This window comes from Papio anubis, chromosome 6 (genome assembly GCF_008728515.1).
Source record: "Papio anubis isolate 15944 chromosome 6, Panubis1.0, whole genome shotgun sequence".
Classification (NCBI taxonomy): domain Eukaryota; kingdom Metazoa; phylum Chordata; class Mammalia; order Primates; family Cercopithecidae; genus Papio; species Papio anubis.
In genome coordinates, this window is record NC_044981.1 from 84,096,921 (window position 1) to 84,109,061 (window position 12,141).

The 12,141-nt window shown below is 36.8% G+C and overlaps 1 protein-coding gene across 4 annotated transcripts in view; it reads right to left on the reverse strand.

The window, feature by feature from the left end:
- Positions 1-12,141, reverse strand: part of RNGTT (RNA guanylyltransferase and 5'-phosphatase) — a 335,687-nt gene that overhangs the window by 267,154 nt on the left and 56,392 nt on the right. For all 4 annotated transcript variants that reach the window (XM_021937590.1, XM_021937589.1, XM_021937592.2 and 1 more), the window contains one exon: positions 130-239. In XM_021937590.1, the coding sequence (XP_021793282.1) occupies positions 130-239 (110 nt within the window). The remainder of the gene's footprint in view (positions 1-129; positions 240-12,141) is intronic.

Below are 12,141 nucleotides of genomic sequence, written 5' to 3' on the forward strand. Positions count from 1 at the left end.
CACCTTTAAAGTATTCTATTGCAAACATACTAACTTCAAGGAGCCAAGAAGATATGCCAATGCTTCTATTAATTTTAAGTGTTGCAAAGTAAGAGTAAATTTTATTTAAAATTTTAAAATATTTATTACCCTTCCCAGCCACAGAATTGATGACACTTCTGCTGTACCTCTCCTAACTTTGGTTGTGTTGTTACTTGAGTTACACCTTTAACAGTAACACCTTCCAAGAAAATAGCGCCCTTTAAAAAAAAAAAGGAAAAACAAGAAAAAGAAAAATATTTTATTAGAGTTCAACTTCATTTACAAAGAAGTGACTAAGAGATAAATTAGTTCGTTTTCACAAATCTTAGCAAGTCAATATATCTAACAGAAATGGTCTGCTGTATAAACTCCCCTAGGATTGTACACTAGTTTTCCTAAATCCAGCATATAGTTTTCTTCAATATACATATGTACTCTACAGGCACTTCTCAAATCATAACAGTAATAATAATTTATCTACCATTTACTGAGAGCCAAGCAGAATGTCTGGCATCTTGCAAATATTCTCTCTAATCCTTACAACACTGAAAAAATAGATTGTATTATATTTATTTGAGAGATGAGTAAATAAGGCATAAAGATTTTATGTAAATCAACTGGTAAAAGACAGAATTTGAACAGGCCTACACTATACCAGTCACCAGTGGAGAGAAGGGAGAAGGAGTTGTGTTATTATGAGTGAAGTATGGACTTTAAGGGGATAAACACCAAAACCTCTACCTTTGTAAACCAGAGTAAGAGTGTAAGGCAAAGTGGCTAAGCCACAGTCATTGTATATATTAACATATTAATAGAACAAAATATTACTCATCATGGAACTTTTAATCTAAATTTTTTAACTCAGAACTACATATTTTGAAATATCACAGCAAAGTAAAGCAGATGGAGAATATCAAACAAATAAGGAACACTTCTGGAAATTTTTAAACCTAAAAAAAATAGTCTAGATGTATGCTACAGTTCTTTTCAGGTCCAGAAAAGGCTGGCATCAGTCTTAAGAAAAATATATAAAACAATTCTAGCTGTTAATGTAATTAGGGAATAAAAATTTAGTCTACAAGCTACAACGTTCAGCCTTCTGGCAAAGACTTGGCAACCTGAGCCACTTGAGAGAAGAAAAAAAGAACACTTAATATTTCACCCACATACATTCCTGTCAAATCTAGAAGAATCCTGAATCCTTCCAGCGACACTAGTCCTACTGTTTGTCCCTAATTTTGAATCACTTTTTGTACTTATCTGTCTTCTACTTTGCTTTCCTTAAATAATCATAATTCAGGAACTTCATAAGCCAAAGGACCAAGGAGTACCATCCCTCCCCTATTATACCATTACCTCTCTGTACTAGTCAATGGCTTTTCTGTTTAAAACCATTTCTATCATTAAGTACAACAGCCAAAGGAAAAAAAAAAAGAGTATTTTGAAAAGAAAGCTCAATCAGATAATGAGGTTTGTAACATATTTACTTACTGAGTGTTCAGATAATTTCAATATCCTTATAAAATTATATCTTATGCTAATTAAAAAGAGAACACTTCTTTTTAGAGAGTTCAATATTAAGCATCTTAATTCTGATGGTATTAACAGCATGAGATGTTCTTTTTAAGTTTTACACAAAGAAAGTGTCTAGCTTCATTTATCAACATGGATTTCCTATGCAAAGTGAAGAAATTTACATTAGCTTCTGAAATGGGCAAAATAAAAGCAAAGGCCAAATTAACCTAAGTTACTACTAAAAACACAAACACTATTTCTTTTTTTAACAAACAATAAAAAGGACTAATGCATAGAAAATATGATCAACATTCAACCAAGCACTTTCCCACAATATTACCACAGAAATATTTTAATAACATTTCTATACGGTTGAGTAAGCTGAATATTTTTAATTTAACAGAGCCAATAAATACTGAGCATCAGTACAGATCTAACAACTACTGAGGTTGGTTATAAAAGTTAACCCTAATCATCCAGTAAATGGCTGTCATGCATTTATTGTTCTTCTTCCTTTTTTTTTTTTTTGAGACGGAGTCTCGCTCTGTGGCCCAGGCTGGAGTGCAATGGCCGGATCTCAGCTCACTGCAAGCTCCGCCTCCCGGGTTTACGCCCTTCTCCTGCCTCAGCCTCCCGAGTAGCTGGGACTACAGGCGCCCGCCACCTTGCCCGGCTAGTTTTTTGTATTTTTTTTAGTAGAGACGGGGTTTCACCGTGTTAGCCAGGATGGTCTCGATCTTCTGACCTCGTGATCCGCCCGTCTCGGCTTCCCAAAGTGCTGGGATTACAGGCTTAAGCCACCGCGCCTGGCCTGTTCTTCTTCCTTAATCTTTCCTACCATGCATCAACTTCTTTTTTAACTTCCTCTATTTTCTTCCACAACAAATAAGTAAAAAGAAAAGTAGAAGTTAAGTCCAATGAAAAAAAGTATGATACACTTCATACACAAATCATCCTTGGTAACTTTAGGTTAACATAATTTGCTATTTAATGTTACCACAATAGTTCTCTGACAAAATACCATTTTTATATTATTCAAAATTATGTAATAACTCCAAGAAAGATCACTAATTTTTTTTTTATTTATTTCTAGATGTAGTTTGTTTACTGTAAGCCAATTCTGGTTATTTCTACTTAGAGCTGAAAGCAACCTGAAAGCAGCTATCTTGGTTTTCATATTAGAGATCTAGAAACTGTTCCAACATTCTAAATGTACAAAAGGTCTAAGAGGGGAGAACATAAAATCCTTCAAACAAGATTTGCACATGCTGATACTGCTCATTATTTCATTATACCAGCCCTTCCAAATCTTGAATTTGCATTTTTAACCAGTGTTAGAAAATCCTGTATTTCCCTCCTTGGGAAATATGGTAAGCATTAGCCATGACATATTCCTGAAGCTAAATCTCAGGGCATCACTTCTCACAAACAAGAGATCAAGATGCTTTTCATATTTATTTTATTTTAAAAATCCAGAATGGATAAAAGAGAACAATCATCCAGGATGTAGGTGCCAGACACAGGGCAGAAGGTAGCTAGAAAAGTATGCCTTAGGGAAGTTAAGGGCCTAGCCTCATTCCTACCTTGTTTTAATAGCTGTACCTAACATACATAGCTAGTTTTCCATTGCTGTAGCTTCCTTGCCCCATTTACGAACATGGCACAGCCGGCATGCCTTGCAAGGCCTGACTTGAAGGACCCCATGTACACACAGGCCAGTACAGCAGTACTAGGCTAACTAGAAAGATCTCATCCCCATATGTGATCTCATTCCAAGTCTATGGCTGACAACCTTCATTGTTATGTATGAGATGGTTTCACTCCTTGAAAACATGGCCACTTCAGCATTAAATAGTTAAATCTTTATAATGGAAAGATCACTAATTCTAAACAGTGGCCAGATGTGGTGACTCATTCCAGTAATCCCAGGCTGAGTCAGGAGGATTGCTTGAGCCCCGGAGTTCAAGGCCAGCCTGGGCAACATAGTGAGACCCATCTCTATTTATAAAAATAAAAAATAAATAATTAATTTTAAAAATAAATTATAAATAGCAATGTCTTAGGTCTGGAATTATTACGTACATACTATAATTGAGTATTAAAGTCACTGACATTTATTTTCACTTTTCAACAAATTATTATTTCTATTTGTGAAAATAAAAAAATCAAAAGTTTAAAAAGTATGTTTATAGAAATATATTTCATAAACAGAGTCAACTAGCCTTAAAATTAAAATCTGCATGGCTATCGCAACAGAAATGAGTGATTCTTTAGACAGAAATTTAGTAATTACAGAAGATGAGGCCAATTTATGTGACAGACAGCTCTGTGTGTGTGTGTGTGTGTGTGTGTGTACAGAGAAAATGTATACAAGTATATATGTACAACAAGCATATTTTCATAATGAGGAAAATACATTCATTGTTGTATTCAAAGAAATGATCTCGGACATCAGTTCAAGGAGCAAGCAACATACATGTCAGTCATACTCCTGCAACTCAGTAATGCATGTCCTCAAAAGATGAATAAAGAAGGTGTCTTAGGAATGTAAGGGGCCAAGCACAGAATAGGACATGTACCACAGTTACAAACCCAAAGAGAGCTATCAAAAGTAACTACAAGGAGTCCATTACTTGAATATATAGTTACATCAATATAAGAATCAGAAAAGACTGTGCTTAACAAAGTCTCAAACCAAAAATACCTTCATTATGTCAAGAGATGTGATCTACAAAATAATTAGTCATTCTTAGATTGCCTCTGTCAACTATCTTCAACCTCAGATGGAAATAAAAGAAAAATGAAAGCTTTTCCAACCATAAATGTAGTAAGTAATTATATCTATGCTTCTCATCCCTGTCAACCATAGGTCAACTACTGCTGACACCATCCACAATTCAACTCTCCAGTCCCCTTTCTTCTCTGATGGTTTTGTACTCACTGCTTTAAAGCCCCTTTCCTTGGTTCATCTTATCAATAATCGCCTTCCCAAAGAGTTCCAATGTAAACCCTGGAATTCCTTTTTCATAAATAACCTTCTCCTATCATCTCAACCATTTTCTTGAACACCCCGCACCCTGTGTCTCAACTAAAAGCTAGCTCTCCCCAGAGAGACCACTTATCTTAAAGCTATTTATTCTCCTACTGCCCAAGATCCATGGCAGTAATTTAAACTACTATTCTACCTCCTCGTTGCTTTTCTAATGTCTTTCAAAAGCCCCTCTTCTGTTTACACTAATTCCTTTCAGCTATACCACTCAGCTGTAGTAAAGCAGAAATCCACTGTGGGTGCTGGCATAACAACTCTCTTTAAGAGCTGCCCTCCCCACCCACAAAGATGGGGCCTAATGGCCATTTTATATGACATTACAAGATAACATACTACTCCAGCCAAAGTTGATGGGAGCACAAATAACCCTAACTCAATCTGAAGCCATCAGATTGTCTCTCCTGGTAATTTGAAATTGGGATTCAGAGACAAGCAGTTAGTCTCTGCATGTGGCTAAAATTATTACAGGTTACCTCAGAAGCTTTGAGACAGTTAACAATCTCCCAGGAAAATGAGAAATCAGGAAGAGCCTGTCTTGAGAGACAGAGCCAATGAGAAGACTGATACAAATAAAGGGACAAAAGCAGAGGTGAGATATTAAGAAAAAATAGCAGAAACTAGGTTCTAAGTAACTTTCCAGGTCCAGGTTCCAATGTTGTCCTAAAATCTGGCATATTCTGGTGCCTGAGTTCCACCAATTTACTCATGAATAAGTACCCTTAATATTTAAGCTAAAGTTATTTTCTGCTACTTACAGTCAGAGAGTCTAAAGTAGTAAAACCCTCTATCCTTTGTGTATTGAAAGATACTGCCCTACATTCATCAAAAAAAAGTTGGTCTTTCTCACTATTCTAACTTCTATCATTATATTGGTAACATCAACATCCACTGAAATAACTCGACCTATCGTACAACCTTTACAGTTCAGTCATCTCATTTTCAATGACCCTCATCTTTGTCCAACTGGAACATCCTACTCCATGGCCATACCACAATCATTTCAAACCACTCTACCTTTTGATTCAATTCAACTCACATTGATTGAGTGCCAACAGCATTCTAAAACCAACATGTTGCTCTAACTTTTATAAACTCTTTTACTGTCACTATGCCCACTTTTCAATTTCACCAAGACTAACAGTCCCTTCATTTCTCCTTTACACATTCTAACGGCACCTCATCCTGACCTTACTTCCTATTCAGCCGAGAACCTATGGCTGATTACTTCAATTATTTTTCCTCTGATAGCCTCAGTGCCCCTTACCTCTTGTTTTCATCACACCCAAACTAAATTTCTCCAACCTTGAGTCAACCTACTGTTAGTCTTTTCTACTCCCACACATAGGCAGCTGAAACTTGAGGAAAAAATCACAATCTCAATTACATCTCCAGTACTAAGAAAGATATTTCCCTCCTATTGCTGAAGACCTATTACTCCAAAAACTACACTTGACCTCCATTCCCTTGCATCTCCTCAGAGGTTTCTCTATCATTATTCCCTAAATCTTTACTTTCAACTTCATTGACTTCACTAGCTCCGTATCCACATACACTTGAATTTATCCCATATTAAAAAGTCTTTTCTGGCTATGTCTGCATCAATTACCCTTCTCCTTTTTTTATCATAACCAAGCCACTTGAATGAATAGTTTATAGTAGTCTGCAGAAAAGGGTTAACCTAACACTAGTACTTGCAAAGTTGGCTCCTGAATGGCACCTGAGAACTTGACTTTCAGAGTGTTCTCAGTCAGCTGATAAGGATGACTCACCAAACCTAGATTATTTGTGCCAACAATACAGTTAATGCTGAATAAATTTTTTTTCCTCCTGGAATCCTGGAATTTTGGTACATGCTAAGCAGAGAGTGCCCACGTGACTGGCCATCAATAAAAATCTTGAGCAGTGAGAGTTTAATGAGCTTCCGCAGGCAGAAACGTCACAAACACATTGCTGCAGGAAGAGTGAGCTCAGGATGACCCCTCATGAGAAAGAGAGAGCATAGGAAAGCCAGCACATTAACTCCCCCCACACTCTACTTGTCTTTGTCTCTTACAATCCAGCTGTATATCCTTAGTACATTGCTGTATAAATCTCAGTTATAAGTACAACCATATGCTGAGTCCTGAGTTATTCTAGTAAATCTCCAAAAGTGAAGGTGGGTACAGGGAACCCCTAACACAACTCTATCTCCACTTTCTCGCCTTCCATTAGCTTCTTAAAATTACCAGTCTGACCCAGCCCTACTGCACCACAGAAAATAATCCTCAGATAAATACTTTCTGTTGTTATTGAATTTTGTCCTCTGTTAAATCATACTGTTAAATTGCTCCCTTTATGTTAATTCTAAACTATTTCTCATATTTTACATTTTTTTTTGTCTTTTCATGCTGCATGCTGGATTTCTTAGCTAGATCCTCTAGCTTGATAATTTCATTCTGCTACTCATCCCACATATTAAGTGGTTTTTTAATCTTCTCATTTCCAAGATCTCTAATTTGTTCCTCTTCTTAATAGCCTGCTATTATTTTATGGATTGACAGCCTCTCTTGTCTTCTAAAGAAAGGTTCTATTTGCTTTCTCAAATAGAAAAATTAAATTTTTCCTTTCTTAGTATATATAGTATTACTTTTATATAGTATTTCATTTTTACAATATATAATTTTTAGTATATATACTGTGTGTGTGTATACATATATATATATATTCCCAGTATATATTCTTCTACACTAAGTTATTCTTCTATACTAAGTTTTCTATGCATATGCACAGAAATAACCAAAAAGTAGAGAGCAACTGGCTTGGGAATGAAGAAATATTTTGCCTTTTAACTCTATATACTCCTAGATGTTTGCATTTATATTTTACAAAAAAAAAAAAAACTAATCTTTAAGACATCTGTGTATGTTTTAAAAGTAAATAAATAAATAAGGAAAAATTATTCTAAGAAGACAAAAATACCAGTGGTAGTATGAAAGTTGAAAGATTATAAGTTGTTTCTTTCATTTTCAAACTTTCTTTAATAAACTAAAGATTAATGTTCTTTAATCTTTAATATATTATTTATATGAGTAAAATATTTAATAATTTTAGGATTTACTAATTAAGGTTTGAAAAAAGAAAAAACTACCAAAATGCTATATAAGGATTTAGAATTTTTTTTTCCCCTAATTCAGCCTTTGGAGGTATAAGCACAAATATTCTCAAAAATCACCATCTCATAACAGAAATCAAGCCTAACTACCTTCTCCAAAAAGAGAGAAAGAAGGTTTGTGCTTTTTTTTTTTTTTTTTTGGAGACAGCCTATCACTCTGTCACCTAGGTTGAAGTGCAGGTGAATGCAGTGGTATGATCACGGCTAACTGCAGCCTCAACCTCCCAGGCTCAAGCAATCCACCCACCTCAGCCTCATAAGTAACTGAGACTACAAGCACACACCACCACACCTGGCTAATTTTTTTAATTTTTTGTAGATACGAGGTCTCACGACATTGCCCAAGCTAGTCTCAAACTCCTGAGCTCAAGCAATCCTTCCACCTCAGCCTCCCAAAGTGCTGAGATTGCAGGTATGAGCCACCACACCCAGCCTAATTAGACTAATTTTGTAGCCACACACAAAAAAAGCTGGACAATGTTAAAGAATTCATTTGAAGACCTCAGAGAATTAGAAAGGCAATAGGACTTGAAGGGCCAAAAACTCAAGAGGGAAGGGGAGCCCAGAAAGCTGAGCTAGACATCTTCTACAGCTTTTCCCTTATACTACTCTCCTCAAGAGGCACTGTTTCAAAAATGGTAGCTAAGACAGTAAGAAGCTGAAGAGAAATTTCAGCAATATCACAGGAATGGGAAATAAAAGCTGGAGTTACAGGCCATCAAGTAGGAGGAGTCCAGTTTAATTCCCCACACTTTTAGTTAAGATCCTCAAAGGCTACAGGAATAAGAGCAGAGCAAAAATAGACCAGTGCCCCAAAACTAAAGTCTAGTTTCTAACACCTCAATCCTTAATTAAGATATCCTGCTAATTCTCTGTAGGAGCAAAAGTAAATCCTCTCTAAAGAAAGATAACATGACCAGAGCCTCAAATTATTCCCATAATTTTTCATAAACAATTGTTTCATAAACAAACACACTCAAGTATGCAAAAAAAAAAACTATAATTGACTAGATATCAAAAGGACAAGAGAAAAAAAACATTTAAAAAGATCCACAGGAGACCCACATATTAGTTTTATTTTTTATTTGACTTTTAAAAAACTGGTTTTAATATTTTCAAAAACTGAAATGACAAGGTGAAGAATTCCAGCTGAGAACTGAAAATCATTTTTTAAAAAATCAAATGGAAATTCCAGGAGTGAAAGTAAAATAACTAAAACTAAGTAGTCAAGGATGAGTTTAACAGCAGCTTAGACAAAGCTTAATGAGGACATTAGTAAACGCCAAGATAGGTCAGAAGAAAATATCCAAAGAAGGCTGACGCCTGTAATCCCAGCACTTTGGGAGGCTGAGGCAGGTGGATCACCTGAGGTCAAGAGATCCACACAAGCCTGGCCAACATGGTGAAACTCTGTCTCTACTAAAAATGCAAGAATTAGCCAGGCGTAGTGGCATGCGCCAGTAGTCCCAGGTACTCAAGAGGCTGAGGCAGTAGAATCACTTGAACCCGGGAGGCAGAGGTTGCAATGAGCTGAGATTGCACCACTGCACTCCAGCCTGGGCCACAGAAGGAGACTCTGTCTCAAAAAAAATAAAAAGAAAAAGAAAATATCCAAACTAAAAAATAAACAAAAGGATAAACAATATGAAAAAGAACACAGGAGGTAGTTTTTTAAAAAAATTTTTTTTTTTTAGGCCAGGCATGGTGGTTCACGCCTATAATCCTAGCACTCTGGGAGGCAGAGGCGGGTGGATCACCTGAGGTCAGGAGTTTGAGACCAGCTTGGCCAACATGGTGAAACCCTGTCTCTACTAAAAATACAAAAATTAGCTATGTGTGGTGGTGCACACCTGTAATCCTAGCTAATTGGGAGGTTGAGACAGGAGAATCGCTTGAACCCGGGAGGCAGAGGTTGCAGTGAGCCAAGATCACAACACTGCACTCCAGCCTGGGTGACAGAGCAAGACTCCATATCCAACAACAACAAAAAAATTTTTAAGGCCTACTGGTATTAGGTTGAGCTCCAGAAGAAAGAAAGAATGGATGTGAAACAATACTTGAAAAGATAACAGCCAAAAATTGTCTAAAACAAATTAGGAAAACAAATCCAACCATGTATTTAAGAATCCCTACGTACATCATGCAGGATAAATACAAAGAAAACCACAAGTAGAAATATCATGGTAAAATTGCTGAAAATCAAAAACAGTAAGAAATTATCTTCAAAGAAGCAACAAGGTGCCTAACTTCTCAACAGAAATAAATTCTGGAATGAAATATTCAAAGTGCTAGAAAAAAAATAACTGTCAAGCGCCCTGATTTTTTTTTTTTTTTCGAGATGGAGCCTCACTCTGTCACCCCGGCTGGAGTGCAGTGGCGCAATCTCAGTTCACTGCAACCTCTGCCTCCCGGGTTCAAGCAATTCTCCTGCCTCAGCCTCCCAAGTAGCTGGGATTACAGGTGGCTGCCACCTTGCCCAGCTAATTTTTTTTGTATTTTTAGTAGAGACAGGGTTTCATCATGTGGTCCAGGCTGGTCTTGAACTCCTGACCTCGTGATTCGCCCACCTCGGCCTCCCGAAGTGCTAGGATTACAGGCATGAGCCACCGCACCTGGCCATGAAATCTTGAGTAACTAATAAAAGAACAGTAAAGGAATGTATGGTCAACAAGCAATGGGTTGGGGTGATAGAAGAATAAAAGCAACCATAAAGAAGGCGAGAAAGGAACATACCACTAGTGGCACAAAAAAAACAGTAAGACAATTTGAATCTAATCTTTACACGAAATGTACATGGACTAAATAATAAGGCAAAAACTGTTGTCTGAATCCAGCAACATGGTGCTTGTAAGAGATTCACTGTAGTAGTCCCAGCAACTCGGGAGGTTGAGGTAGAAGGATCACTGAACCCAGGGAGGTCAAGGCTGGGCTGCCACTAGTGAGCCATAATCTTGCCACCACACTCCTGCCTGGGCAACAGAGTTGAGACCCTGTCTCCAAAAACAAACAAATAAACAAAACCTGTATTTTATGCTATGCTGTTTATTGAAGTTTCCTTAGAATGTGATTGTTATTTTTCTAGGTATGTGACTCAGTAATTTCAGATATCTAAATTCAGAAAATAATAAATCAGACTAAAGGAATAAATTACTTTTGAAATAATCTCTACGTTTCAAAGCAATTAACACTTTTCAGTGTACTTATAGTCTTGAAATTTAAAATGTGTAAATGTAATTAAAACATTGTTTTACAGCCGGACGCTGTGGCTTATGCCTGTAATCCCAGCACTTTGGGAGGCCAAGGCAGGTGGACCACGAGGTCAGGAGATCGAGACCATCCTGGCTAATATGGTGAAACCCCGTCTCTACTTTAAAAATACAAAAAATTAGCCTGGCATTGTGGTGGGCACCTGTAGTCCCAGCTACTCAGGAGGCTGAGGCAGGAGAATGGCATGAATCTGGGAGGGGAGCTTGCAGTGAGCCGAGATCACACCACTGCACTCCAGCCTGGGTGACAGAGTGAGACTCCGTATCCAAAAAAAAAAAAAAAAAAAAAAAATTGTTTTACAAACAAAAAAAATTTTTTAAGCCAAAAATAACTTATATGGTTTACATAAACTAACAAAGCACTTACTTCCTTGCCTGTGAACCATGCCTACTAATAAATGAATCATGGTGTATACCACTCAACCATAATATACCAGGAACCTTAATTAATAATTTCATTAACACAATTACCTCCATACTTTTCCTAACTTTTCCCTTTGGCCTATCTCATATACTTGTGTGTGTACAAGTACAACCAGTACTTTTCCTCTCGACAGTTCTTCTATCCTCCAATAAAAGAAGATAACCCCTCATATTTATGGTTAGCTCTTTTATTTCTAGAAGATTATTAAAGGTTGGCTAGAGAAGTGAGTCTTCTTGATTTAATTTTATGGAAAGCATGAAAGCATCACCCATGGAGGGGGATGCAGAATTCATATGTAAAGTTACTTTAACTGTGTGACAATTTTGTAAAGCATTAGCAAAAATATTCACTAGGTATGTAGTTGAAATCTCACAATACTTTGTAAAGAAATAGTAAGTTCTCAATCTAATATCTAAAAGTTATTTGGTTTCCCTAAGAAACAAAAGCAGGAGAAATTTACATAACTGCAATTTTTCTCTTTGAAAAAGACTCGTGGCTATTAAGAATCTTTAAAGGCCAAGCACAGTGGCTCATGCCAGTAATGCCAACACTTTGGGAGACCAAGGTAGGAGGATCACTTGAGTCCAGGAGTTCAAACCCAGACTGGGCAACAAAGTGAGACCCTTCTCTACAGAAAATGTAAAAATTAAAAATTAGCCAGTCATGTTGCCACATGTCTACAGTCCCAGCTACTCAGGAAAGTGAGGTGGGAAGA